The sequence below is a fragment of the Balearica regulorum genome, chromosome 29, assembly GCF_011004875.1.
Source record: "Balearica regulorum gibbericeps isolate bBalReg1 chromosome 29, bBalReg1.pri, whole genome shotgun sequence".
NCBI classification, from domain to species: Eukaryota; Metazoa; Chordata; class Aves; order Gruiformes; family Gruidae; genus Balearica; species Balearica regulorum.
The window spans coordinates 1195253-1221803 of NC_046212.1; the positions used below are offsets into that span (position 1 = coordinate 1195253).

Genomic DNA, 26551 nt, shown 5'->3' on the forward strand with positions numbered 1-26551 from the left:
GGCCGCACTTCTATCCGTCAAGAAACGGCAGGAATTGATAGGGCGGCACCGGCAGGAAGAGGCGGGCCCCGGCCAAAAAGAGCCGGAAGCAGCGGCGCACGTGTCCCGCGCTTGTCCTTGGGGCGGGCGCCGTGACCGCGGGACCGGGCCCGATCGCGGCGGCGGCCCCGTGTGTCCCCCACCCCCCACCCCCCCGTCCCAGGAAGGCACAGGGCGCAGGCGGAAGGAGAGCCAGGGAGTCTTCAACAGTTTATTAGAAAGAATGTAGACATTAAAAAAATCCCCGCTGCTCTGAACATAAATTGAGGTTTTTCAGCCCGGTTCGAAGCCGCCCAACGGTCTGTCACTCGCTTCCATACCCACAGTGCAAATACGATTTGGTCTAAACGTACAGATCGACAAGCAACAACGTACAGCCGCTCGCGCCCCGGAGGAGGGTACCGGGCGCCAGCCACGCGCCTCGGCCGACACCGAGGAGGAGGAGGAGGAGCAGGAGAAGCTTCGATTCGTTTTGTTTTCTGAGACAAACTTTAGCGGACCAGACCTGAAGACACCACAGCGGTACTGCGCATCGCCTGCCGAGTTTTGAGAGCCAATGACATCAGCCTTGTTTCAGCCAGTTTTGTTCCCGGTACAAACGTACAATTTCAGGCCGCGGGGGGGGGGGCGGGGGGGGGAAAATGCTCAATGACCACTTGGTGTGAATTCAGGATTCTCCCATTGTAATTACATCCACTACGAGGCAAGGAGGCTCCGTAAACTTTATTGCGACTGCTCTGTATCAATTGCCTACACCTCAATTGGGTTTTGTTTTTTGTTTTTTTTTTGGAAGTCTGGAAACGGTTCATGCATAACGTTATTGCCTCTCGTGGCTTAAGACCGCCCCGTGCAATGGTACACACCTACCATCAGTGAAGCCATTTAAAATGGACTGAAAAATGGGTTAAAGGATGCAGGATCTCCCTTTAGGGCTATCAACTCAGGAATTCTTATCTCAATTATGAAATGTTGTGATGAAGTTCTTTCCCCAAACCCTGAAGACGACAGTTTTCCTTACTCCAGATCCGGCATTTCTAGAGAGAAAAAGAGCAGTGTTAGCGGGCAGGTTGTGTTGGTTTGGTTTTTGGTTATTATTTTTTTTAAAAAAAAAAAGCTACCAGGACCCCCATTATATCTCAAGGGACAGAAACGAAAGGATCCAGCCCTTGCCCAAGGAGGGCACGGGGCAGTTTAACATCTCAAGAAGGAAGATCTGTGCGCAGCCAACAGAGACGTTACTTGAGTAGGACCAGCACCACAGACACCGATGGCACATGCGGCTGCTCTGAAAGCCAGAGCCCCCCCAGGGCTGCAGCTGGCTGGGGAGGGCAAACTGGTATTTCACACGCATGTGGAATGGCTTTCCCTAGATTGTGTCGCCTCACGCCACTCAGGCAAGGCGCTGGCACTAGCGGCGGCCAGGATTTAGCGAGACCAACGGGACAGAACATCTGCTGGCTCTGCTCGAGGCTCTCGCTCAATAGGAGTGTTCGGTGAGCACTCGCACTGCCCCACGGTGTGTAAAATAACCGGGAACGCCAACTTACTTTCATCATCACTGTCTGGTGAGTCCTGGAAAGAAGAAGAAACATTAACTGGAGCAGACTGTGCTTGAAGGCGCTTTTCACTCTGTACCAGTAGCCCAGCGGCTGCGTCCACAGCCTAGGGGGAACGCTGAGGAACTCCTGGTTCCACAGGACTTAAGTTTGCCCTCACTGGCCAGAGGCTACAGACCCACAGTAGCCAACAGTCGCTGCAGAGGCGGACGACACCAAGTTGCCCGGGCTCTGCAAGCACCAACACCACCGCCCTCAGCACCACTGGAGGGCAGGGACATGACTTTTGCCAGATGACATCATTTGTCCACACAAGGTTTGGTGCGGTTTAACCATTCAACAGCGCTGAAGAGGGAACGCAAGTTTGACTTCAGCGAGCGACAACAAACACGCAGGGCGCTGCGCCTGCCCCCTCATGTATTTACTGCGAACAAAAGTACTTACATCATCTGCCCCATCTACTTCTGGCAAGTCTACGTCATCATCTCCACCCATGTTGTTCATCATCTGTTCCAGAGAGATAATGACCACATTACTACAGGGTGAAGCCAACCACGCTCTATGTGAGCCAGGGGAGCACAGTAAAAATCTAAAAATAGTTTACAATGGTTACAACCCACAGCCCCCGTTGATTTGGCAAATCAGCTGCACCTATGCAGGAATTTAAGGTGAGCACCAAAACCCAATTTCAGTTAATTGCCTTACAAACCAACTGGTGCACCGAGTTAGTGCCAGCACCTACAACGGGACACCCGTTCACTTCGTATCGGATAGCACAGACCAGTCACCTCACTGCTGCGCCACAGCGCTGGTTAGAGTCAGCAACGGCTGCGCCCCAGCAAACCAGCGGCCAGGAAGAGGAAGGGCAAGGAAGACTCCTCTTCCTCCAGCTCTCAGCCCCTGCTCGCCTGCACGCAGCCCAGAAGGAAACCCAAATCTCTAGGTACTCATCTTCCCATACCTCAGAAAAGCGATCAAAATTGGACATGTCTTCATCTGAATCGTCCTCCCAGTCTTTCCAGTTGTTGAAGTCCACACTGAGCCAGTTGAGCTGCACGTCAAGATGAGAAGTTATTTAAGGACAAGCAAGTAACAAGCTGTTACTGTTAGAAGAGGAAGGTTAATAAGAACTGCTGTTCCGATCAGCACAGTAAAGTGACCCATTAACTGCTACATAATTTAAACATGACCCAAATATTAAACAAAATTAAAACCAGGGGAGGCAACAGGCACATGATGGAGTTCGAACCCACCTTCGCCCTCTCTTTTGTTAACCTTGGCCATGCCTGACCAGATTCTCCTTTTCGTAAACAACACAAGATAGATCTGTCTGTTCTTTTATGCTTTGATTCCTGAAAAGGAGCAAATATCTGTTAGTACAGTCATCAGAAACTTCACCAGGAACTGCTTCTATTAGACTCATTTGTCTTAAGCTATCAACTTCTTTGTCCTGAAAAATACTGCCCAGAGATGCTTTCGCAGACCCGAGTTTAAGTGTGCTCTTAGGGCCTCAGGAAGAATTTGCCCACAATGCTGGCAGCAGCCTCCAGAAGGGCTGGCATTTTTCAGGATACGGCACTGAAAATACAGTAAGGAGAGTCAAGAGGATACTCACATTTGGATCAATATTATTAAAAAGGTCAATTTCGTTTAAATGTTTAAAGTTATCACTTCCTCCAAGACAACTGTTAAGAGAAAAAAAAATGCTTGTGTTTAGCAGGAAAGATTTTATAGAACAAATACTCTTCATTAAGAGAATTTGCAACTTTTAAGAAAAATATTATCTCATCAGCACGGCCTTCAGGGATGTCCCCATGCCTCTCAGCTTTGTGAAGGCCCGAGGTACTTACCTGAATGTAAGTTTGGATTTTTCAAAATTTACATTAACATCTTTACTGTCTTCAACACAAAATTCAATAAAGACATAGTCCCTTCGGTCGTACCACTTCGCAGAAGCAGGCTGCCTGCGGACAGACCATTTAAGAGAAATTCAAATCAAGTTTCGTATCTTTCATCAATATTCAAAAAAATTTTAAAACTCACCCTTCCATGCTGCCAGCAAACTTAACATTGGCTTTCCTTACATTTCTCCCGAGACACAACTTGAGCGGTTCGAATTTTTTTTTAATTGCATTTAGACATGTTCAACTAAAAGACTTCTGCCCGTTCTTAAAAGCCACAGTACTAGCTTATTATTAATAATCTCTAAAAGGTGCTCAAGGTTGAAAAAGAATGTGAAGGATAAAGGGATATAATGCATTCGATGCGTAACACCCCCAAAAAGCTCGTGCTGATGTTCCTTGAAGAAGCTATCAAAATCTTTGAGACTGAAATGTTACAGCAAATCAAAATTATGATAAACTTTTCAAGATGAGCTACTACAGACGATGGCAAAATTTCAGTCACCTCTAACAGCTACGTAGCCACGCTTAATTGTGCTTTTTGTCACTTCAAGAAGCCCCAAAGCACCACCGCTGAAAAGCCTGCTTTTTTGGACATTGATACCATTAAAAAAATGTACCCTTCAACAAATTTGGCTAAAGACCCCGCCGAAGTCAGTACAGGTACAAGCGCTGAAGAATCGCTTCTGACTTCTCGCTGCAACCTTCTATGTCCCCAGACTTTAACTCCCACGCTCTTTGGTATCTTCTGGCTTTCCACAGACACAACAGCCTGTCCAAGGCACCAGAAAACACCGCAGGACTCCCGACCAACTCTCGTGCGTTTGTAGTTCTGCAGCGAGAACTCACCTGCAACGCTCGAGCGCGGCCATTCTCGATGGGCTGCTGAAAGCAACCCCGGCTGGGCCACGGACTCCCCACCGCTTTCAGTTATTCTCCTGGCAACTCAAGCCAAGCCCACAGCCGCGCGTCTGCATTCCAGGGGAAAGCAAACGGCCGCCCAGCGCGAGCCGCTGTTGCTAAGGCACAGAAAACCATGGTGCTTTCCCCCACTCCGGCTCTCACCCGTCTCCCAGAGGTGCAAGACCAAGGCTGGGATTCCAGAGCTCGTACCCTGCAGAGACGAGCTCCAAGACCTTCCGGCGAGCCAGACTGAAGTTAAACACTCTAAGCTGAACGGTCACTTACCCTGATGTTTATTGCATCTACACTGACTACAGGAAGTTAACGCACACAAGGACACAAAGAAAGCTCCTGTTCCCATCTGAACATGACAGCGTACACTTCACCCACTGAGAAGTGGATGTTTGGTCTCTGTAATGCACTCTAAGCATTACAGCATAATAACCTGACAAGAGTAATTAACTTTTCAGAACATTTCTGAAGATTACCATCACTAAGCTTTCAGAACAGATTTTGGCTCACCTGATCAACCGATTCAATTCCTTGTACCAAACTGTGACTCGTTTAGTAGAGTTACTTACTGAAGGCTGCAGCGCTCCCTCGCCCCACGGCTTGTTCCCATCCCGCTCCCAGCACAACCGTCCACAGAACTGGACCAGGCCCCAGCCCTGGTTAAATCCCAGCCCAGCCAGCTTTGAGCTCCGTCGGTGCTACACATACTTCGCAGTTCAGCTGTACAAACAATGGTGCCAGCTCAAGGGAAGGCCAGTAACGGTGGCAGAAGCGACCACAACCGCCTCTTCCAGCATTGGCACCCATTAGAAGTGCAGGAAACGTCTGGTCAGAGGCCAGTAACAGAACATTTAACTTCCAGGAGCACAAAAAACAGGTGGGGTCCGAATGCAACCTTTAGTTTCAAGCAAGATACCATCCCACCGGGTGACAACCTAACGCTTCCCTTCCAGCAGCATTTTTAGGAAATACCAAGGCACCTACTTATTCAGGTAAAGTACAACAACAGCAGAGTAGCAATTTTCTTACTATGGTATTTTTAATTCGTTCTTGGGCACAAGTTTCCTCTTCTAATAGGGAGTGAAAGACTCTCAGAGGAAAAGAGGATGAGAGATGACCTGCTCTGTTCCCTCTGTGTCTCTGCTTTTGGGCACTGCATGGCAGCCATTTCTCACGCTGCTGAAGACAAAAATCCCACTGCACAGAGCTCAACACACTGTTATCAGAACAGAAATCTCAGTGTCCCTGCTCGTGATGATGCAGGGGCTCCTGCTGAATAGCATTAACACTTTGCAAACACTTTCAATGTCAATGGCGATATCTCCGGCCTTCCCAGGGAGCTGCATGCATTCCTCAGTCTCGTAGCTCTGCTTTGGCCGTGACCTCGGTATTTTTGCCAAGATCAGGGGTTTTGAGGCACCAATAGCCTCTTCACACACTTTCAAAAATCTTACTGAACTGTCCTAGAGCTGAAGGACACTCGCACACATCCGAGCTACAGAGAGGATTGAATGGGACCAAAGAAAATTTACTAGAGCACAATCCACATTTCTAACACTAAACGTACGCTGCCTCCCCAGATATTTAGTACTTACCACCCTGAACACACCTACTGTAATTAAAGCTATGCTGGAATTGCCTCTCATTCTTTTTATCTGTTTTTCAAATCTCTCATCCTCCCAAAGGGAGGACAGAAACCTTCCTGAAGCGCTTTAAGTCAGGACTTACCATTCAAACCAGTAACGCAGGATACGCTGGAACTGCTAACCGATGTTAGGGGTGAGACGGAAGTCGCAGCCAACCTGCGCTGCCTGCCTACACCGAGGCTCCCAGGAGACAACTGCACACAGGGAAGCCAACAGGGAAGCAGGCACGTGCTCCAAGCACTTCAGAGATGGTTCCCCTACACCCACACAGAGTTCTCTGTTTTCTCACAGGCACCGAGAAACACCGCCAGGGCTTCTAAGCACAGTCACTTCTTACACGAGGAGCCTAACACTTCTTGCTCAACCAAACAGATTGCAGGGGACCTCAGCCTCATGCCAACAGCGTCAACCTGAGCACGTGCTTTGGTTACGGACCATCCACATGTCCTAATGGGATTCAGACTTCTTTGAAACAGAGAAGTTAATTTAAACATGCTATATGCTGTTTAGCGATAAGTCGTAACAGACTTAGAGCAGCATACAGCCCAGGGAACAAGTCACCCCACTCCACACTCGGCAAGGATTTCTTCTGTCAGATCCACGCTTGTGCCACCCACGTGTTTTGGGGACTTCCTAAGCAAAGAAAGCCACCACACATCTGCATCTGACTGCCTCTTCTAGTCATCCCATTCAGAAGACAACAGGATTGTAGAGCAGGTTCTAGAAGCTTCACAGCAGCAGTTTCCCCACTGACGGGCGATGATGTTCAGGCTCAGCTTCACCCAAGAGAGCTTGCTGCTCTGTGGTGGGCTGCCTGCGATGCCAGGAGCCGCAGTTCTGGCGCGGATGCCCCGGTCTCCAGCTTAACCATGGACACAGAAGCAGTTTCTTACATGCTGTACTCACGAGCTGAATCTGAAATCTTTCTGTTGGTGGCTCGGTGCGATTGAAGGTTTCCAAACCTGTCCTCATGCTTCCTCGTCTGCTCCATAGAAAGCGCCTACTGGAAGCCCAGCTTTGTTTCCTGACAATTCCTACAGTTTGAGGACACTGCAAAAGTCACCTGCTGGTCAAGATTTTCACCCCCAGACAGCAGTAAGAAACCTGTTTTACATAATTAGTTTTGCTTTCCTTTATATGCCCTGGAAAGACTTTTCTTTTTTCATTAACTCCCCCCTTAGTTTCAGACTACAAAGATAGGCAATTTTAAGTGGGTTGTAGTAGCACTGTGGTTTCAAGATGATGTATTCTACAGACATTAAACGAAAAAACTCCAACTTTATTACATCCTTCTCACTTTCAGTCACACTAAGCTGAAGCAGCCCCATCATTCAGAGTTTCAGAACAAGGGGGCAAAAAGCAACCAGTCACACTGGCTGTTTCACCGAGCGGTGACGCTTTCCTCAGTGCCTGTGGCAGATCAACCTTTCTGACAAAGAAAAGCCTCAGAAAAGCACTACCACCTTCAGCCATTTAAGCCAAATCCATGGAAATCCAGACCGCCAGCAGTTAACGCTGCCATCAGCCTCTTTCCCAACAGCCAGATTTTGCTCTTAAAAGCTTCCCGCTGCACACGCTGCGAAGTTTGGCTCCTCTTCTGTTTGCATTGCTAGAGAACATTCACGTCAACTGGAGCTCTGTTACGAATAGCATACGCCGGTTTTGGGTCACTGAACCGGCCTCAGCAGAATTACAATGAAAGCAGCTAATTAGGACTCGCCAGCATGGCGCGAGCACTCCTGGAGCACCAAGGCACTCCGGAGCGCAGGTTTTTGCTCTGGATACACCGGAGGCCACGCGGGCCGTGCTCGGGGGAGAAATCCAGCAGCTCAGCTCCTGCAGGGCAGCGTGGCCGAGGGACCACGGTCTGCCCGCTCCCCCCACGGTGGGGAGGGTCTCCGAGGGGGCTTCCGAGCACTGTCTTTTCGCTATTTTTTTTTTTTAAAGCAGAGTGGTGAAAGCTTATAAATGGATTAATAAATCCCTGGCACGCCTGCACATTACAGGCAGTAGATGTCTTACTTACCGGGAATTTTTCGCCACTACCGTCTGATGGACGTCAGTGCTGTTCAAACCACCGAGCAACGCTCAACACCCCCGTTTCGGCGCCCCCCCCCCCCGAGCCGAGGGACGGGCCCCGGCAGGGCCGCTCCGCCTCGGCCCCATTCATTCCCCGCACCCGGGACACACAGCCCGGAGCGGGGCCGGGCGGCCAAAGCCCCGTTCGCTTTAGACCGGGGCAGAGACGGCCAAACCCGGCGGCCCTTCAGCCCCGAGCTGGGGCGCTCCGCGGCCGCCCGGCCCGCCACGAGCAGCGTGTCCCCCCCCCTCACCCGAGCCGCCGGGGGCAGGCGGCAACCGGGGCAGGCCCCGCCGGGGGGAAGACCCGAAAGCGCCGAGTTACTCCGGGCCGCGGCCCGGCGGGGCCGGCCAAGGTCACCACGCGGGCCGGCAACGGCGGGACGCCGCGCCCCGCTTCGCGTTCCCTCAACCCGCCTGGTCTACGGGGCGGGTCCCCGCGGGACAGCGTCCTCCGGCGGCCGAGGCCCGGCGGGGCTGGGCCGGGCCAGGCCGCGCCGCGCGCCCCCGCCGCTCCCCACCCCTGGGCCTCACATGGCGAATGGCGGCGGCTCCGGCTGGCGCTGCTGGGGGGGGGGCCCGGCTCCGGGTCCGGCTCCGGGTCCGGCTCTGGGCGGCGGCGCGGGCGGGTGGCGGCGGCGGCGCAGGCGCGGGCGGGCAGGGCCGTGGCTCGCGGCGGCGCTGCGGCGGGCTCGGGGCTCGGCGCGGCCTCGTTCCCACAATGCCCCGCGCGCTCGGGAGCGGCGGCGCCCAGCGCTGGTGACGCAGCAAAATACCCGCCGCGCCGCCTCCCGCCGCTGCCGCTGCGCATGCGCGGCCTCCGCGTGCCGCCTCTGGCGCGCGGAGGCGCTCGCCCCACCCGCGCAGGCGCCGCCCGCGCCCCGCCCTCCCCGCGCGCGCGTCGCTCCCTCCTGCCTTCTAGCAGCTTCTCGCCGCGCAGGCGCGTTGCGATCGCCCGCCCTGGGGCGGGGCCCGCGGTTGCCGTGGCGACGGGGCAGCCCCCAGCGCCGGCGGGGTCGGGCCTGGGCCTGGGCCTGGGCCTGGGCCTGGGCCGGGCCCCCCCCACCTCCCGCGGCGGCACCGGGCGGCTCCTCGCCCGCACGGCCGGAGCGCAGCCCATCGGGCGGACCCATCCCGGGGCCCCGTCCTGTCCCTGTTCCCAGCTGGGCCCCATCCCCGGCCCCGGAGGCAGCACCCGGCTCCCACCCGGCCCGGGATCGTTTTTACCCTCTCCGGCCCGCCCGGGGCTGCTGGCACCGGCGAGTTTCGGGCCCACGCCCCGGCGTGCAGGAGCATGTGCTGCCTGCCAGGGCAGAGCCCTCATCCGGAGGCTGCGCTGTGCCGCCGTACCGGCTCCGGGCCCCTGGCACCGCCGCAGAGAGGGACGCTGGTGCTGGGCCTTCCCCAGAGCACGCGTCTCACCAAAAAAGAGGCAGCTTCGCCGGGGAGATGCAGCGATTCGCGCCAAAGGCATCTCAGCTTGTTGCAGGGAGCGCCAACACTGCTCAGAGCTGCTCCAAAATCCCGCGGCTGCTCCCTGGGCCAACAGTGCTCCAGTTTCTTAAAACAGTTTTATGGCAAATGCCGCCGCGCAAGCCTCCTGCTCAATGCCCCTGACGTGGGTTTGGCTGTGGCCGCCTCCCGGCAAACACCTGCTCTCCCCACCGACACCGGCAGGGCTGCCGGCCGGCATCACCCGTTATTTCCTCTGCAGCCTGTGCTGCCACGTCGCTCATGAGCTTTGATGAGCTGTTCCAAAACCCAGCTTTCATGGCACAGGGGAGAAAAAAGTGCTTCTGAACAGCAGCAAGGTGCCCATTTTCACAGCTCCAGCCTCTGCATTTCGTGAGACTCGGGGCCATGGGTGGGCAGATGTCAGCAGTTTCCCAAGACTCCCCCTGCCAACAGCAGCTTCCCGGGTAGGTGCAGGCTTCCCGCACCCCACCGAGCGCAGCCCCGATCCAGCAAAGCAGCAGGCTGAAATGTCAGGATGGAACCCGCATCGGGCTGGAAGGCGCGCGGTGCCCTGATCCCTCCCTGCCCCACGGCTGCAGGGAAGCCAGGAGAAGCCGGGGGTCAGGGAAGGGAACCCCCGGGGGGTGCAGGAGGTGACACCCCCTCACCTCCCGGCTGGGACCCCCTGCCCCCTACGGAGGGAGACAGCCTGGGCTGAGCTCGGCGCCCCAGGCACGGTGCTGACCCTGGGGCTCACGGCCAGCCGACCTTGGGGACAGGAAGGAAATGAGGGACCGGGCAGGTGTTCTTCCGCTGGGGTGGGACAGGACGGGTATCGGGGCCGAGATCTTCCCCAGAGGAAGGCTCCACCCTGCGGCCTCAGCTATCAGGGAGGGGAGGGCAGCAAAGCCAACACGAAGCAGAAAGTGTTTCACCAACAATAAGCCACAACTTTTATTAATTGATAGAAATAGTACAAATTTTAAATTTAGTTGCATTTTACTCTTCTCTGAAACACCAAAAAAGGCTCCTCCCTCTGGCAGCTACATCGTCAACTCCTGCAGAGAGAAAAACACATTAGAAGCCAGCCTTGCCGGTGGCACAGAGCCCCACAGCCCGGCCTCTGGGATCTGGCACCACGGCTGCGGGGAACCACCACCCCCAGGGACGTCCCACCACAAACCGTTTTCCCTCCTCCCCGGGGCCGCGTCGCACAGACAGGCAGACACTCACCATTATCGCATTTACAATATCGTTACTGTTGTTCTTCAGGGCACGGACTGCCTTTGCTCGGGACACGTTCGCCTGCGACATCACCAGCTCAATGTCTTTCACCTCGACGCCGGTTTCGTCAACCTAAAGGAGACAGAGCCTGGGATTCACGCCAGCCCGACGCACGGTTTGCTCCGTGCCTGGCAGAGGAAAACGGGATCATCTGGCCTGGGGCAGCTCCCACTCAGGCCACACAGACGAAGCTGGGAGGCAAGATGGGGCACGCCAGCCCTGGGGACAGTCCCCTGGCAGTGCCTGGGATCCAGGGGAAGGACCCTGTGCTCTCCCTTTGCTGTCATGGCGAAGACGTGGACGAAAGAAAGAAAACCACGGGTCTTAACACAAACTCCGGATGCTTCCAGGACACGTTAATGCAGTGGGCCTACAGCCTGTGAAGCACCCAGCCCTGCAGGGACATGGTGGGGAAGGCGTTATGTACCTCTTCTTCCTCGCTCTCCTCCTGCACGGTGGGGGTCTGTGTGTTTTCTTGGATGTTTGAAACAGCTTCTCCTTGCACTTTGAACTTTTCGGCAGCTGCCAGCTGGGCCTGCTGGGACAGGTCTTCGATCTGGAGAAGAGAAGAAGCATTAAGTGAGCCCAGCCCTGCGCAGCATGAGACATCAGCGCACAGGCTCAAAGCGCCACAGCTCTGCTCCCTGCGCTGCAGCGGTGCCAGCACATCCAACAGCATTGCCGCACAACCCAGCCGGGAAGCCGGCCCTCGGCACGGACCCCAGGCCTGCCCACATCCCTCGGGGGGGGACGGGACATGCAGCAGCTGGGACTCGCCACCAGCGCTCAGGTGGCAAGGAGGAACCCCAGCTAAGCGGCCTGCCGCCCCACTGCCGCGAGTGTGGATTAACACCGCCGCCAGACACTACGTGGTCAGCTCACCTTTGCTTCGCCAAAGACTATGTAGGTGTCTGATGCTGGGCTCTTGTACACATCTGGCTTTGTGATGACGAAGAGGATGTTCTTAGATTTCCGGATAGTGACTCTGGTTACTCCTGTCACCTGGCGAAGGCCCAGTTTAGACATTGCCTGAAAAACCCAAAATGAAGGTAAGTGAGGGAAAGAAGTTACTGAGACAGCCCAGGCCCTGAAAAGATGCGTCTGCTCATCTGCCCTCCAGAGACCCAGGTCCGATGATCAGTGCGCTCACACAAATGAAAATGTGCATTTTATGGCTACAGAGAAGCGTTCCTGGGCTGGTAGCCTGACAGCACACTAGGAGCCTGGGAGGGAACTCTCACCTCCCAGGACTGGTGAGATCCACAGCATGACCCCAAGCCCCCCCTAGACACCAGGATTTTGCCTGAGAAGGGGCATCCCCCTGCCTGGGGGCCAGGGAGGGACAGGAGGCCACACAAACCTCCCTCGGCTCCCCAAGGCCCGGCTGTGCCGCGCAGGGGCGGGAGGTGAGGAGGCACAGCCCTGAACAGGCTTCGCGGGGCGCAGACCCCGGCACTCCGGGGTACCGTGCCAGACCCTGAGGCAAAGCTCAGCTGTCCGCAGGCAGGCTGTTTGCGGCACATGAGTTTGGTCCAGCCACTGCCCCACTTCACCTTCCGTGCTTTCTTTTCGCTCCGGCTCTGTTTTGCTTTGCTAACGGGTTCTTCATCTATTTCGGCTGCTGCTGCAAGCTGCAAGGACAGAAAACAAGAGGGACTCATGACAATCCCGAGGTGGCGGCGGCCGGCACCAGCAGGGATCCTGCTTCGCCGCTGCCGGGTGCAGGGATGCGCTGGCACGTGCCGTCTGCCCTACCTGTGCCTGCTGTGTCGTGGCCTGTGTGGAATCTTGCTCTTCAAGCTCTGGTACAGATTCATCACTGTCAGACTCTGTTCCGGACCCTACAGAAACACACACACATCACTCCTTCCAGCTCAGGTAGAGTCCAGGGGACACGGCAAGATCAAAGAACCATGCTGCTTCGGCGTAGCCTTTGCTGCCAGAGGTGCTGGGTGCTGACAGTTTCCAGTCAGCATGGTTAAGCAGTATCTGGTGGAAGGAGCTCTCTCCGCAACCCCAAACACCATGAGCAGTGGTGGCACAAGAGCATTGCCTCTTCCGAGCCAGAGCACCGCAGGTGCCTCGAGGCTCGTTCCGGAACACCGAGTCCCCAGGAGGCAGCCCCAGCCCGACCTGCTCCCCCGGTTTGAGGCCTGGCGCTGGGCAGTGTGGCAGCCTGGCTGGAGGAGCAGTGCAGGGTGGCGCTGACAGGGACTCCCTCAGTTCCCCTCGAACCTGTTCGGGCAGCAGTGACGCTGTGGTTGCAGGAGCTCGGACACACGGCACAGAAACGAGACCCAATTCACTGAGTCCTCGGGGCTGCTGCACCTTTCCATGACTTCACTACAGGGGCGATTTGCAATTACCCCCATCAGGGAACGGCCTCTCTGGACGCCCAGGCTGGCCTCTGTGCCAGGTCCTGAAAGCTGCCGGAGCCGGGGAGGTTCGGAGGGCTGCCAGCTCCTGCACCACTGCTGCAGTGCCGCGATTAGCTTGCAAACCACGGCATAGCCGTGTCCGACCACGCGGGAGCGAACAAAGTGGAGCCAGGTGCCTCCAGCCGCAGAGGAGGCCGGAGGGTGACCATGACGCCCTCTCATGCAGCCATTACCTGAATTCAGTCCGCTTCCTTCTCTGAAAAGGGCCTCGGTGCCCGCGGCCAGGCTGAGCACGCAGGAGCCCTCGGCAAAGCTCTCTGCAGGCTGTCAGTGCACGCCCGGGGGATCCCAACAGTTCAGGCAGGCAAAAGATTTTCCCCAGCACGCGGGGATGGGCCTGTTTTGGCATCACCACTGCCCGCAGCTCCCCTCTGCTGGCGGACAGACACGGGGAAAAACCACAGTGGATGCCAGACACACACGGCCGCGGTACAGGCACGTGGCAGCTCTTCCCAGAGTCTGTGTGAAGCCAGCTCAGGCAACAGTCGCAACACCCGCGCCACAAGCCACGCCGTGCTCCGTGCCCGAGATCACGCGTTAGTGACACCAACCCGCTGGCGCTGGACCATGCCGAGCCCTGACCTGCCCGATCCCGTGGCCGCGGGGCGTCTCCCCTCCCCGTTCCCCGGCTCACCGGCTGCTCGGGCAGGATCAGCTCGGTCTGGCATGGTTCAGGCCTGCCTCCGCTGCGGCACTTCCACAGACTACTTGTCTAGACTGACACACCAAGCGACGTAGGGGCACCTGGGGCCCGTCTACGGGTTAGTATCCAGTGGGCAGCCAGTGGCACTCCATGCACACGGCAAACCGAGACGGCAAATACCCTTGTCATTCTTCAGGACGGGCTGCTTAGCCGGAGGAGCAGGGGCCTCAGCGGGGGCCACGGCTGCCCGGGAAGAGAGGTCCACCAGGATGGGCTGCACCGGTGGCTCAGCAGCGGGCAGCTCTGGGGGGATCAGAGGTGGCAGATCGTCATCCTCGATGGCAGCGCTGACGGGGGCCGGGGCCTTCGAGGGGGGTTTGGATGGGGGGTGGCGGGGGGCCGGTTTGGTGACCTTACTGGGAGGGGTCTGCTTCTTCGTGGGGGGAGCACTTGGCCCAGAAGAGGCAGGTGCAGGGAGGTTACCAGGGAGGACGGCTTCTGGTTTCTGGGGAGCAGGGGTGGCAGGGGCGGCTGATGGCTTCGGGGGGGCACCAGGAACTCCCGGGGCTGGGGCAGCCATGCCTGGAGCAGGAGCTGGCATGCCAGGTGCCACCAGGCTCTGGGGAGCCGCTTTGGCTACCGGGGGCGCAGCTGGAGCTGCAGGAGGTGGTGTGCCTACAGGAGGGCTCTTGGGAGCTGCCTTGGCCGCAGCTGGGGCGGCTGGCAGCGGTGGAGCCACCAGCACTGGAGTGGCAGGGGCAGAGGGAGCAGCCGGGGCAGCGACAGGGCTGCTCTTTGCAGGCTTTTTGGCTGCAGGGGGGGCAGCTGGAGCTGCAGGAGCCGCAGGAGCTGGTGTGGCAGGGGTTGGCGTGGCAGGGGCCACAGGAGCAACAGGGCTCTTGGGAGCCGTTTTGGCTGTGGGAGGGGCAGCCGGAGCTGGTGGAGCTGCCGGAGCTGCCATCGCCGGTGCCACAAGGGCAGAGGGAGCAGATGGGCCAGTGACTGGGCTCACAGGAGGCACTTTGGCCACAGGAGGGGTGGCTGGAGCTGCCATCGCTGCCACCGCCGGTGCGACAGGCGGGGAGCTGGCAGGGGCCAAGGGGGCAGATGGGACAGCGATGGGGCTCACGGGAGCCACTTTGGCTGCAGGAGGGACAGCTGGAGCTGGTGGAGCTGCAGGAGCTGGTGCGGCAGGGCCAGACGGAGAAGTCGGGGCAGGGACTGGGCTCGCAGGTGCCGCTTTGGACACAGGAGGGGCAGCTGGAGCTGCCATCACCGGTGTGACAGGCGGGGAGCTGGCAGGGGCCAAGGGGGCAGCAGGCACAGGAGCTGCTGGTGGGGAGCCAGGGCTCGCTGGAGCCGCTTTGGCCAAAGCAGCTGTGGCTGCTGCTGGTGCGGCACTGGGAGATGGTGGTGCAGCACTGGGAGATGGTGGTGCCAGTGGCTCTGGGGGAGACACAGCAGCTCCCGGAGAGGGTTTGGACAGGGCAGGAGCGATGGGAGCCGCTGCAGCGGCAGGCGCTGCCTGAGGATCCGGGCTCCCGGGAGGTGTCCTGACCACAGAGGGAGGGACTGTGTCTCCCACAGCTGGAGCCGCAGGGGCAGCAGCTGGGGCCACCGGGGCAGGGCCCGCAGGACCGCTCTTGGCAACGGGAGCAACTGGACCCAGTGGAGACACTGGAGCACCAGGGGCTGGGCCCTGTGGGGCAGCAGCAGGACTCCCAGGAGACATCCCAGCCAGCACCAGAGGGGCAGGGGGTGACAACGGGGCCATGGGGGCAGCCAGGAAGGCAGGCGGAGAGATGGCACTGGCCAAGGCCGGGCGCTGAGGAGGAGTGAGGGGGGGCAGGGGAGAGGCCAAAGCAGAAGCCAGCAGGGCGGAGGCAGGGCTGCCAGGAGACGCTGGTACTGCTGGGGCAGCTGGTGCCGGTGCCATGGCAGGGCAGAGAGGGGCTGCTGCGGGAAGAGGGGGAGAGCCCGGGCTCTGGGGACAAACCGCAGCCTTGGGAGGCATGGGGGGAGCAGGCAGAAGAGTGGGGGCTGCTGACGGGGGAGATGCCAGCAGAGAAGGGGATGGTGGGAGAGCAGCTGGGGCTGCTCCTGGGCTCTGGGAAGGAGCAGGGGCTGCCAAGGCTGCCACAGGGGCAGGGAGAGGGGCCTGGGCCGCAGCTCCCGCAGGGCTCAGAGGGGCAGCAGGGAGGGCAGCTTTCACAGGAGAGGAGAGAGCTGCAGGGGGAGAAGCAGGGCTCACAGCGGGGGCGAGGGGGGCCACCGTCACTGCGGCCAGACCAGCAGCCAGAGCAGGGGACACCGGGCCTGGGAGTCCCGGAGATACTGGGCAAACTGGGGCAGGCCCTGGAGATCCTGGGGCTGCAAAACCCGTCGGGGACTGAGGAGCTGGAGGAGGGGAAGGGGTAACGGGGACCTGCAGAGCTGGGGCAGGGAGCTGGGGGGGAACAGAAAACACTGGGATTGCCGCAGCTGGGACCACAGGGGGGGAAACAGGGGCCGGGGGTCCGGCAGGGGCTGGCAGAGCCGTGTCGGGGCTGGGGGGCTCCGCTGGGAGAGCCAGGCCAGCCGGGCCCAGAGATGGAGTCAGAGGTGGGGAATGAGCAGCATGAAGAACAGCTAAAGGAGAGAAACAGAGTGAACAGGTGAGAGGAGGGAGAGGGAGGGGAGGCCAAGAGAAGGCACCCTGCCCAGCACAGCCGGCCCTGGCCTCCCCCCAGCCTTCGTGCACGGCTTCTAGGGCAGCTGATGAATGTCTGCCTGGGCTGTTGGGTCCAGCACAGACCACGACGTTCATCCGCCTCTAGAAACCGGCACTGATTTTACAGAGCGCTGTGCCAGCATGAGCTAGCTGATGGGTGCAAGTGACAGAAGAAAAAACCCGATGCCAGGATCAGTAGTGCCACCCCAAATTTCCCCAGTTTAGAGCAGCTGTGGCCAAAACCCTGACACAGCAGGAGGTAGCTCCTGAAACGCCAGGAAGCCCCCGCGGGCCGGGCACGGGCCAGGCTTTGCTGCCCACTCTGCGCGGGGCAACAGGGTTCCCAAAACCACATCCGGGCTGGTGGGAACAGGGGGCCGATGAGGCCCCACCCAAGGATAGGAAGGAAAAGTCAAATCGAACACATCAGCATGTGTAACTGTTCCAGGAGCGCCCTGGCAGAGGGCGGCCCCCTCCCTCCAGCCTGGGTGCGACACAGGCAGACCCTCCTGGCAGGCAGGTGCCCTTCGGGGACAAGGACGAAGCACAGAGGGTGACACGGCAAACCCGCACGGAGGGGACGGGACCCCGAGTCCTGGCTCCTGTGCAGTGACCTGCGCTCCCCTGTGCAAGCTGTTAGGGTTAATGTAACTGCAACCACCCGGAACAGCAAACTCTGGTTAATGCGGCACACGAGGTGTTAACGAGGAGGGTCCGGAGTACCTGGCGCTGCGACAGGAGCAGTAACAGGGGCTGCGGGAGGAAGGGCAGCTGGAGCTGAACGGGCAAGAACAACAGTTTATTAAGACAAGTCCCGTCAACCAAGAACGCCTGCCATCCAGCTCCCCCAGCGCACACCGGCCTGCAGCCAGCGCCGAGAGAGCCTGGAGAGAGCCCGGCCGTTCTGAACACCAACGATCAAAGGGAATCACCCAGGGAAGAGGCACGGTGAGAGCCAGCGAGGGCAGCGCTCATCTGACCAGCGTAACCGGCACTGCTGCCGGTCGGGACAGCAGAACCAGCCCAGCCACACACCCACCCCTTGGCAGCTCCAGCCCCACGCACCGCGTCAACCCTGAAGCCAGAGGCAGCATGTCCTGGCACGTCTGCCATGAGGGATGTAGGACAGCTGGGCCGGCTGCCGAGGAGAAACCACCGACAGTCCGGTTGGCAGGGACCCCGTCACGTCAAAGGAGCAACAGATCTCCTCCCGCTTCCACAGGGGCACTGGCGCTCACCGCCACAGCCACATCCAGCTCTGCACGGGTCACCCCCTGACGCACCTCCGCAAACGAAGGAGAGACACAGGACTCTCAAAGAGCACGTATGATTTTTAAGGTGCGCAGAGCCTCCCGTGGCCTGGCTGCCCACACCTGGAAGCTGAAGCCCTGTACTGCTGGATTAGAGACCACTCTGCCCAACTTCATGAGCTTTCCAACTTCTGAATAATAACATGAACATCAAAGGAAACCACCTGATGACTCCCACCCACAGGGCGATTGCTAGCCCTGCGCCAGCACCCCCAGCGCCAGCTCCTCTTGTGCTGCCGGATCTCAGAACAGCCGGCTCAGCGGAGAGGGGATAAACACCACGGCCCTCGCACACACCCTATGCCTGCAGACCTACCTGACGGCTCCCGTGAGCACCCACAGCTGCTCCGGCCTCTGCGGCTGCCCATGTTGCTCCCTGGGAGCCCCCTGTGCTGCCCAGGGTTGGGGGAGCAGCCACTGTAACAGCATTTGCTGCTCAGCACACGCTGCCCACAGTCAGCTTCTACCGACCTAGGTGTGCTCCGTGAAGTCGTTCAGAGACTGAAGAGCAGCAGAGCTTTGGGAGAAGAAAAGGCGCGACTTGTCGCCCAAGACAGAGAGAAAAAGCTGTCCCGGGGAGAGGGGGGACACTGTGACATGCCCCCACCGCAGGAATCCCAGCTACGCCTGGAGAGAGACCAGAAGTCCAGCAGCTCCCCAGGACCTGACCACGCAGCTGTCACACCGACAGCCATCACTCAGCCCTGCCAGGCGTGGGGGACGCTCCCTCCCCAGGGAAGCTTTCTGCCAGCACCGGCAGGGTGCCGACTTCCCTCGTGGTCCCCAAACCCAACACACTCTTCGGACAGACCACCATTCCCCGTCACGCACCGCATGGCTCCCCCAGGCCGGGTGACAACACCTGGTCACATATTCCCGCAGCACGTCCCTGCACCCTGGGGCAGAGACGCTGCAAACCTGGGCAGAGTGTTTGCCAACCGGACTGCAGCACCCAGGACAGATTTGAGGGAATCAGGCAGCGCAACAGGCAGCGCAACAGGCAGCGGGTCCCAGCACAGGCTGGAGACCAGCCCCTGCCCCATGGTGGGCGTGGGAGCCCACACTCGCCTGCCACGCTCCGGGTGCCGGCATCCCCGGACGGCGTGAGGCTGGTGCAGCAACACTCCCGGCCCCACCGCGACATTCCGACACGGAGCCACATGGCGTCTCCCCAAACACGAGCAGTTCCAGAGCGCAAAGGGATCATTAACGTTTGTAGGCGTCCCTGACCGTCCCAGTCACCGCGTGGCTGAACCCCAACCCGACTACAGCTGTTTTCCTCCTCCTCCTGCTGCTCCAACACTCCAATCCGTAATGGGAATGTACAAGAAAGGTACCAAGTGCGGCCGACATAACGCTCTCCCCAATATTTTGGGACACGAGAGGCTTTAGTCACGTTCCCTGCGGAGACAACCGATCTGGTTTTGGGTGGAATCTACAGAATACTGGCTTGTCTCAGCCGCAGTAAGCAGCAGAAGGGCGCTCGGGCCGCGGAGCAGATGCTCCAAACCCTCTTAAAAGCGACCGAGTGCCCAGAGGCCGCGGGGACGGGGACGATCCCCCGCACGAGCTCCGGTGTGTCCCCCCCCGGTCTCACCTGTCTCAGCCTGCGGCTGCGGCAGCTCCTGCTCCGTGGCCGGGACGGTTTCTGTAGCTTCGCCAGGCATTTCTGGGGAAAGGGAGAACCCAAGAGGGCCGGGCTCGCCGGGGCTCCGGACGGCCGAGGCCAGCCACCCGGCGCCGGTAACCCGCCCTTCCCAAAGCCACCCGCGAGTCCCGGTGCCCAGAGACACCGAACGCCTCCCGGTACCGACAGGTCTGCTAAGGCGGCTCAGCCGCCCGGTCCGTACGGGGCACCCCCAGCGCCGCAGGGCACGGGGCCGATCCCGCCCGGGACTGCCAACGGGGCTCCCCCCGCCAGGCTGCAGAGCTGGTCCCCCCGGCGACCCGGCCCGGGGCCTCGGCCGTCTCCCACCCCCCGGACCGGGGTGCCCCTTCCCGGTGCGCGGGGCCGTCCCCGCCGGCCTTCCCGGCGCGACCACGGCCCCAGCGGCGGCCTCAGCCGGGCCGCCGCCGCCCCCCCCCGCCCTCCCTCCCAGCCCGGCCGCGGTCCGCGAGCGGCGGGCAGCCCCCGCGGCGGCGGATGGCGGCCGATGGCGGCGGCGGGACTCACTGTGCGGGGAGCAGGGCCCAAGATGGCGGCGGAAAGAGACCGAGCGCCTGGACTCGCGGCTTCCGGGACGACGAGCACTTCCGGGTCAGGGGGCAGCGCTCCGCTGCCCGCCCCGCCCCGCCGGCCGCGTTCCGCCGTTCCGGGCCCCGTCCGGTCCCGTCCAAGGCGCCGCAGCGGGGCCGGGTCCCCCCGTGGAAACGGAGCTGCGGCCCCTCCGGGCGCGCGGCTGGGACGCCACGAACATGGGGCCTGGCCCTGCGGCGGGGCAGGGACCCCCCGGTGCCGGCGGGGGAACGGCGGGCAGCACCCCCGGGGCTGCAGGGCAGCGACACCCCCCCCCCCCCCCCCCGGCCCCCTCCTGCCCCGGCGCGTCCCGGGGCGCAGGCAGACGGGTGACGGAGACGTTTAATGGGTTTTGTGCGGAAAGGGTACACAAAAAGTACAAAATGTATAAAAGGCGGAAGGGCCCGCGCAGGGCCGGGGCCGGGGCGGTTGGGCCACCAGCCACCCGCTCCCCGCTCCAAGGCACCAGGACCCCCGCGGCCGGCGGACGTGACCGCGGCAGCGTCGGCGACAGCAGCGTCGGTCCCTCGCGGCAAGGACGGGGCTGCCACGGCGGCCCCCGGGAGCGAGGCCTCAGAAGTCTCCCTGCAGGTCTGCAAAGGGGAGAAACGGGAGGTTCCACAGAAAAAGAGCAGCAGTTCCTCAGAGCCCGGGGGTCCCCCCGCTTCGGCTGCACCCTGCCTGGCACTTACCGCTCCTCCGGAGCCGCTCTCCCCTCCGGGCGCGCTCCATCTCCTCCACAAACTGCTCGAAGACCCGCACGTAGGGCGCCAGGCTCGTCTTCTTGTAGTCTGGAGGATTCGGGGAGCTGAGCAGGAGTGGGAACGGGGCAGTGGGGCCCCCCCCCAAATCCCTGGCCCCAGCCCCGCTCACCCCGTGCACGGCGCTTCGGCTCCATCTCCCCGCCGTCCTCCTGCTCCCCGTCGTCACCAGCGGTGTCCAGCTCGTGGCACAGGGAGCTACAGCAGACGGTGGGATGTGGTGGGGGGCTGCCTGCCGGCACAGCCGGGACCCCCCGCCCCGTGCCGCCAGCCCCGCTCGCGTACCTGATGGTGGGGACAGCGAATGGGTCGAACTGGTCCAGCCTCTGCAGATCCAGCGGCACCGAAATGCGACCTGCAAGAGAGGGGAGTCACCGCGGGGGTGCCCGGCCCTGGGGGGTGCCAGCTCCACGGGCCGCCAGACCCACCGGTTTTGGGGTGCACGCTGAAGGGGCTCTTCAGCAGGTGCCCGACGCCTTTGCTGACGTTGATGTCGAGGCGGGGGAAGCAGTACTGCAGCATGATCTCCCAGTCTGCGTAGCACGGCGTGCTCTTCGTGGACCCTGTCACCCGCTGTGGGGGACAGGCGGGTCGGGGGCAGCGGGACGGGTGGCAGCACCCGTCCCCCCACCCGGTGCAGCTCCTCATTCACTCACCCGTGTCCGCTCCATCCTGCCCTTCAGCAGCTCCCAGCGCTGCACCGAGTCCCGTTTCTTGGGGAAGTCGCTCTGCAGCAACTCACGGTGCTGTGGCTGGTGGTCAAGGCTAATTGCGGACACTGCTGACCCCACTACCCCCACACGGACCCTCCCTCCCTCCAGCCCCGGCACAGCGCCGAGCGGCACGGCAGGGCTGCTCTGGGAAGGATATCCTCTGGGACAAGGGCCAGCACCTTCTCCCACCGCTCCGGGCTGCCCAGGATGTCCTGCCCCACCAGCGCGTACGCCTCGAAGTACTTCTCCACCACGCTGACTGACCGCCTGCGGAGGAGCGGGGGGAGGCTCAGCGCCCTGTGGCTGGCGGCAGCGGGGGCCGGGCGGGGGGGTCGCCACCGACCTGATGAAGGGGTGGATGAACTCGGAGAGGTTCACCTTCTTCACGGTCTCTGCTCCGCCCTGGGGTGACAGCAGTGGTCAGCCTGGGGGGGTAGGCAGGAGGTGCCCGAGCCCCCCCCCACGCACCCACCTTCACCACGGTCAGGTACTCCACAGCGGCCGCCCGCAGCGCCGGGGACCATTTCCGCACCGCGTCGTCGCACACCCAGCAGTGGACGCCCCTCCGGCCCGAGTACACCCACAGGCGATGCCTCACGCCCAGGTCCTCTGCAGGGGAACAGCCGGGCTGCGGCAGCGCGTCGGGACGGGCTGTGGCGTCCGCAAACCCCACTGGGCACCAGCGCATCCTCCGCTCGCCCCTGGCCCCGTCAGAGCGCTGCCTCAGCCCCCGCGCTGGGCTCTGGGCGTTGCTGCGGGGCAGAGCGTGGTCCGGATGTGTCCCAGCGCATGAGGACAGGGACCGCGTGGGTCCCCGAGACCCTCACCCACAAGCGCGCGGTCGATGACGCGGACGGCGATGGTCATCAGGGTCCAGCACTTAGAGCAGATCTCGGCCGAGCTGGAGGCAGAGCACGGCGGGTCAGGCTGCCGCCCTGTGCCCCCGCACCCCCCTCCCCTGAACGCCCCGGGAACCTGCAGCACGTCCGGACGTCGTCATAGTCTGTCATGTCAATGTCGAAAACCAGCTCCTTCTCCTGCGGCTGGAAGGCCCCCGGGTGCACCGTGTTGTGCTGGTTGGGCTGCAGGACGGGACCGGCTCAGCCTCGAAAGGGACCCCACGAGCGGGGGGTCTGTGTCCCCCCAGGGCCGGCCAGCACCCACGCTCCCGGTCGTGGTGCCCGGGTGGGAGCAGGACTCACCCGGTGGGAGTAGACGGCCCCGATGTCGATCTTGTAGGGGTTGATCCTCTGCAGCTCCCGCTCCAGCTCCTGGGGGCTGCCGAAGGACTGGAACCGCAGGTAGACATCGTCCCGCAGCGTGAAGGAGAACTCCCGCAGCTGGAAGTAGTTCTTCACCACTGCGGGGGCACGGGCGGGTTGGGGGGGGCGGCCCGAGCCCCCCTCCCTGCGCCCCCCATCACAGGCGCCCCCCCCCCCCCCCCCGTTCCCTGCACCCCCGGACTCCCCGGGAGCCCCGGCCCCGGTCACTGCATCCGCCCGCCGCCTGCCCCAGCGCCCCCGGGACCCGACACCCCCCCCCGGCCCCGGGCCCGCCGCCCCCGGCGGAGCCCCCCGCCCCGCTCACCGCCGCCGTAGCCGAGCCAGCGCCCGTAGGCGCCGTGCGGGAAGAGCCGCCGGTAGAAGACCGGGAGCAGCTCGGGCAGCGCCGCCGGCTCGAACCGCGCCATGGCGGGAAGGAGGCGGCGGGAAGCGGCGGGGACGGGCGCCCGGGGGCCGCCGGGAGCTGTAGTCCGGCCCCGGGGAGGAGCGGGGCTGGGGGCACCGCGCCTTCGGGACACGCCGGGGGGCTGGGGGGGGGGGGGGCGCAAAGTACCGGCGGGTCCCGGGGGGGCCCTGGGGGTCCCGGGGCGGCAGCGCAGGGGCGCGGGTCCGGGGGGGCTCCGGGAGTTCCGGGTCCCGGGAGTCCGAGGGGTCCCGGGGCTCGGGGGGTGCCGGGGGTGCCCAAGATGTCCGGGGGATGCCCGGGGGTGTCGGGGGCGGCAGCGCAGGAGTGCGGGAACCCGCGGGCGCTGCCCCGCTCCCGGTTACCGACTCCCCGACGGCCGCACGGCTGCGACCGGACCCGACCCGACCCGACCCGACCCGGCTGCTGCCGGAGCGGAGCCCCGAGGCCGAGGCAGAGCCCGGGGCCGGACGCCCGGCGGGATCGAGGCGGCAGCACCGACACGGGGCCGAGCCCAGGCCGGGGGGGGCGGGTAGGCCGGGGGGGGCGGGTAGCCCGGGGGGGGCGGGCCGGGGGGGGCGGGTAGCCCGGAGGGGGCGGGCCGGGAGAGGCGCGGCCACCCCCGCAGCCCGGTCGCCCCGCGGTCTCTCCGCGGTCGTTGCACCGGAGCCGCTCCCGAGCCCGCGGCCACGCGAATTAATCATTGACAGCGGCGCCGCGGGCAGAGCCAAGGTCGGGACGGAGCCGCTCAGCTGCCGTGCCCGCAGCGCTCCCGCTCCCCGTCCTGCTCCTGGTCCCGGTGCCGGTGCCCGAGGATGTGGCTGTACCTGGTGGCGGTGCTGGCGGGGCTGTACCTGCTGCGGCGATGGCACCGGGAGCGGCAGATGGTGCCCAGGCTCTCGGAGAAGTACGTGCTGATCACGGGCTGCGACAGCGGCTTCGGGAACCTGCTGGCACGGCAGCTGGACGCACGGGGGCTGCGGGTCCTGGCCGCCTGCCTGACCGAAACGGGGGCCGCGCAGCTGCGGGCGGCCACCTCGCCGCGGCTGCAGACCATCCTCCTGGACGTCACCTCCAGCCAGAGCATCGCCACCGCCACCGCCTGGGTCCGGGAGCATGTGGGCGACCGAGGTAGGACGGGGCGAGCACCCCATCATCACCTCCACCATCGCCCCTCCAGTCCTCCCACCACTCTGCCGATCTGTGCCGGCACAGCCAGTACTGGAGCGGGGCCGTGGGCAGGGGAGCAGCCCCGGCTCACCCCATCCCCCTCCCCAGGGCTCTGGGGGCTGGTGAACAACGCAGGGATTGCCATCCCCACCGCCCCTAACGAGTGGCTGACCAAGGACGACTTCGTCAAGGTGCTGAACGTCAACCTGGTTGGGCTCATCGAGGTGACGCTGAGCCTGCTGCCCCTGGTGAAGCAGGCGCGGGGCCGGGTGGTCAACGTGGCCAGTGTCATGGGCCGCATCTCCTTTTTCGGTGGGGGGTACTGCATCTCTAAGTTTGGTGTGGAAGCCTTCTCCGACAGTCTCCGGTAAGTGCAGCATGGCAGACACCACCCCGATTTCCCAGTTTGTTTTTCTGGGCTTTGGCCACCAGAGCATCTGTCTGCCAAACCCCTCCTTGTGCAACCGTGTGCCAGTGCAAGCCAAGTTCGTTTTAGCTGCTGCTGAAGCACGAGAGCAGGGGCTGCGGGGATGCTTAACGTGAGGACCAGACATCAGGACAGCTTGTGCCACAGCTATGGGACTTGGGTCCTACGGGGTGATCTCCTGCCCGGGGGGGGGGGCTCTCGCCTGCCGCTGGCAGCCTCTGCTCCACTGTCAGCCGAGCTCGTGCAGAGGCAGCCCAGGGTAAGGGGAGGCAAAGGGCTTGGCAGAGCTTTCATTTCCTCCTCCTGCCTGATGGCTTCCTAGCTGCAGGAGGCTGTGGCCACGCCAGCTGACACCGCCTGCCCCGGCACTGAGCCTCCCCCATTGGACCTCGACCCGTCCCTGGATCATGCGGGCAATGGCCCCATGGTCCTGAGGTTTGCTTTGGCCCCGTCCCATCCAGTCTCAGCAGACGATTGCTCACATTCCACCTTGCTCATGTGCTGGGGCTGGCACGGGGTCTGCTGGGGTGGCCAGGCTCCCCGCCGTACCTCTGGCACGAGGCTGCTGTGCATCCCGCATGAGAGCCGGTGCCTACACGCAGCCCACGCCAGCGGGCGGCGGATGCGCTTGGGTGCTGCTCCTGCGTCCCACGGGGCTCGATCCCTTCCAGGCTTGAGATGCGCAGCTTTGGGGTGAAGGTCAGCATGATCGAGCCAGGCTACTTCAAGACGATGATCACCAGCTTCGAGAACCTGGAGAAGAATTTTCTTTCCCTCTGGGAGAAGGTCCCGGAGGAAACCAAAGCAAGTTATGGGGAGAATTACTTGAAGGATTGTAAGTACCTCACCTAAATGTTAAGTGATGCTGTTTCTCTTCCGACACAAGGCATGTCCCTGGGACCACAGGATGTCCCACTACCCTGTGATCCCACCGAGCCGGTCGGCTGTGTTCGGTGCGGGGGTCTAAGCCCAGCAGCCTGAGCAGTGCCTTCTGCCTCCGCAGTTTTGTTAGCAGTCAGGAAGATGCAGAAGAGATGCAACTCCAACCTGATGCTCGTCACGGACTGCATGGAGCACGCGCTGACCAGCTGCTACCCCCGCACCCGCTACTCCGCGGGCTGGGATGCCAAACTGCTCTACATCCCCCTCAGCTACCTGCCATCAGCCCTCACAGACACCATATTCAGCTGGTCCTACCCCAAACCTGCCTAGAAAGCCTAAGGCAGGGATGCGGCGTAGGCAGCCGACAGGCAGCAGCAGCCAGGGTCTGGCAGCGCAGGATGGGATCCAGCATTGCCTGCGGCCGGGGCCGTGCCAGTAGGTTCCTGAATTTCTAACTCAATGTATGTCTCACAACCCGCTGTGCTCTGCTAGCAGACCAGTTTGCTTCTGAATAAAGGCAACTCCTCCTCCCTGACTGTCAGGGCTTGGTTTCAGCTGAGGCTGAGGCTGCGGCACCAAAGCTGCGTCCCCGCTCCTCCAACAGCACCAGCACCGCCGCCGGCTGTGCCGTGCTGCAGGAGCTCCCGGGGTCTCCGGCTGTTCGCCCGAGTTCCTGCTCTGTGCAGGGTCCAGCCCTCAC

The 26551-nt window shown here is 61.7% G+C and overlaps 4 protein-coding genes across 5 annotated transcripts; 1 reads left to right on the plus strand and 3 right to left on the minus strand.

Moving 5' to 3' along the window:
- Window positions 1-743: 743 nt before the first annotated feature.
- PTGES3 (prostaglandin E synthase 3) lies at window positions 744-8819 on the minus strand. Its single transcript, XM_075737976.1, has 8 exons — window positions 8671-8819; window positions 3446-3559; window positions 3211-3280; window positions 2849-2947; window positions 2557-2646; window positions 2040-2102; window positions 1587-1611; window positions 744-1073 (listed from the first exon to the last, which is right to left on the minus strand). Coding segments are annotated over exons 1-8 (483 nt in total). The 5' UTR covers window positions 8673-8819; the 3' UTR covers window positions 744-1053.
- Window positions 8820-10520: 1701 nt separating this feature from the next.
- Window positions 10521-20274, minus strand: NACA (nascent polypeptide associated complex subunit alpha). 2 transcript variants are annotated; one of them, XM_075737866.1, is made up of 10 exons: window positions 20150-20274; window positions 19574-19645; window positions 17390-17443; window positions 14137-16584; window positions 12631-12716; window positions 12429-12506; window positions 11758-11904; window positions 11303-11431; window positions 10825-10947; window positions 10521-10649 (listed from the first exon to the last, which is right to left on the minus strand). In XM_075737866.1, exons 2-10 carry the CDS (start codon window positions 19641-19643, stop codon window positions 10635-10637), a joined length of 3150 nt encoding a protein of 1049 aa, XP_075593981.1. In that variant the 5' UTR covers window positions 19644-19645; window positions 20150-20274; the 3' UTR covers window positions 10521-10634. The 2 variants fall into 2 exon arrangements, with proteins under 2 accessions (XP_075593981.1, XP_075593982.1); XM_075737867.1 differs by lacking the exons at window positions 14137-16584; window positions 17390-17443 and having other exon boundaries at window positions 20150-20263.
- Window positions 20275-20536: 262 nt separating this feature from the next.
- PRIM1 (DNA primase subunit 1) lies at window positions 20537-23447 on the minus strand. The gene is made up of 13 exons (XM_075737872.1): window positions 23274-23447; window positions 22889-23046; window positions 22662-22768; window positions 22514-22587; window positions 22159-22295; window positions 22030-22088; window positions 21839-21953; window positions 21630-21716; window positions 21402-21546; window positions 21259-21328; window positions 21086-21171; window positions 20905-21003; window positions 20537-20805 (listed from the first exon to the last, which is right to left on the minus strand). The coding sequence occupies exons 1-13, from the start codon at window positions 23374-23376 to the stop codon at window positions 20786-20788; spliced, it is 1260 nt and encodes a 419-aa protein (XP_075593987.1). The 5' UTR covers window positions 23377-23447; the 3' UTR covers window positions 20537-20785.
- Window positions 23448-23967: 520 nt separating this feature from the next.
- Window positions 23968-26387, plus strand: LOC104634935 (retinol dehydrogenase 16). Its single transcript, XM_075737876.1, has 4 exons — window positions 23968-24503; window positions 24651-24909; window positions 25641-25804; window positions 25973-26387. The coding sequence occupies exons 1-4, from the start codon at window positions 24188-24190 to the stop codon at window positions 26179-26181; spliced, it is 948 nt and encodes a 315-aa protein (XP_075593991.1). The 5' UTR covers window positions 23968-24187; the 3' UTR covers window positions 26182-26387.
- The last annotated feature ends 164 nt before the right edge of the window (window positions 26388-26551 follow it).

Excerpts from the sequence above, each read along its gene's own strand:
- PTGES3 (XM_075737976.1), bottom strand. Across the intron at positions 1,612-2,039 it reads AAGTAGATGGGGCAGATGAT|GACTCACCAGACAGTGATGA; the intron begins GTAAGTACTTTT and ends TCTTCTTTCCAG. Across the intron at positions 1,074-1,586 it reads ACCAGACAGTGATGATGAAA|AAATGCCGGATCTGGAGTAA; the intron begins GTAAGTTGGCGT and ends TTTTCTCTCTAG.
- NACA (XM_075737866.1), bottom strand. The coding sequence starts at position 19,643 with ATGCCTGGCGAAGCTACAGAAACCGTCCCGGCCACGGAGCAGGAGCTG. Across the intron at positions 17,444-19,573 it reads GCAGCCGCAGGCTGAGACAG|CTCCAGCTGCCCTTCCTCCC; the intron begins GTGAGACCGGGG and ends TTGCCCGTTCAG. Across the intron at positions 16,585-17,389 it reads TGCTCCTGTCGCAGCGCCAG|CTGTTCTTCATGCTGCTCAT; the intron begins GTACTCCGGACC and ends TCTCTCCTTTAG.
- PRIM1 (XM_075737872.1), bottom strand. The coding sequence starts at position 23,376 with ATGGCGCGGTTCGAGCCGGCGGCGCTGCCCGAGCTGCTCCCGGTCTTC. Across the intron at positions 22,769-22,888 it reads GGGCCGTCTACTCCCACCGG|CCCAACCAGCACAACACGGT; the intron begins GTGAGTCCTGCT and ends CCCGTCCTGCAG. Across the intron at positions 21,004-21,085 it reads GCCGAAGCGCCGTGCACGGG|ACTACAAGAAGACGAGCCTG; the intron begins GTGAGCGGGGCT and ends CGAATCCTCCAG.
- LOC104634935 (XM_075737876.1), top strand. The coding sequence starts at position 24,188 with ATGTGGCTGTACCTGGTGGCGGTGCTGGCGGGGCTGTACCTGCTGCGG. Across the intron at positions 24,910-25,640 it reads GCCTTCTCCGACAGTCTCCG|GCTTGAGATGCGCAGCTTTG; the intron begins GTAAGTGCAGCA and ends GATCCCTTCCAG. Across the intron at positions 25,805-25,972 it reads GGAGAATTACTTGAAGGATT|TTTTGTTAGCAGTCAGGAAG; the intron begins GTAAGTACCTCA and ends CTGCCTCCGCAG.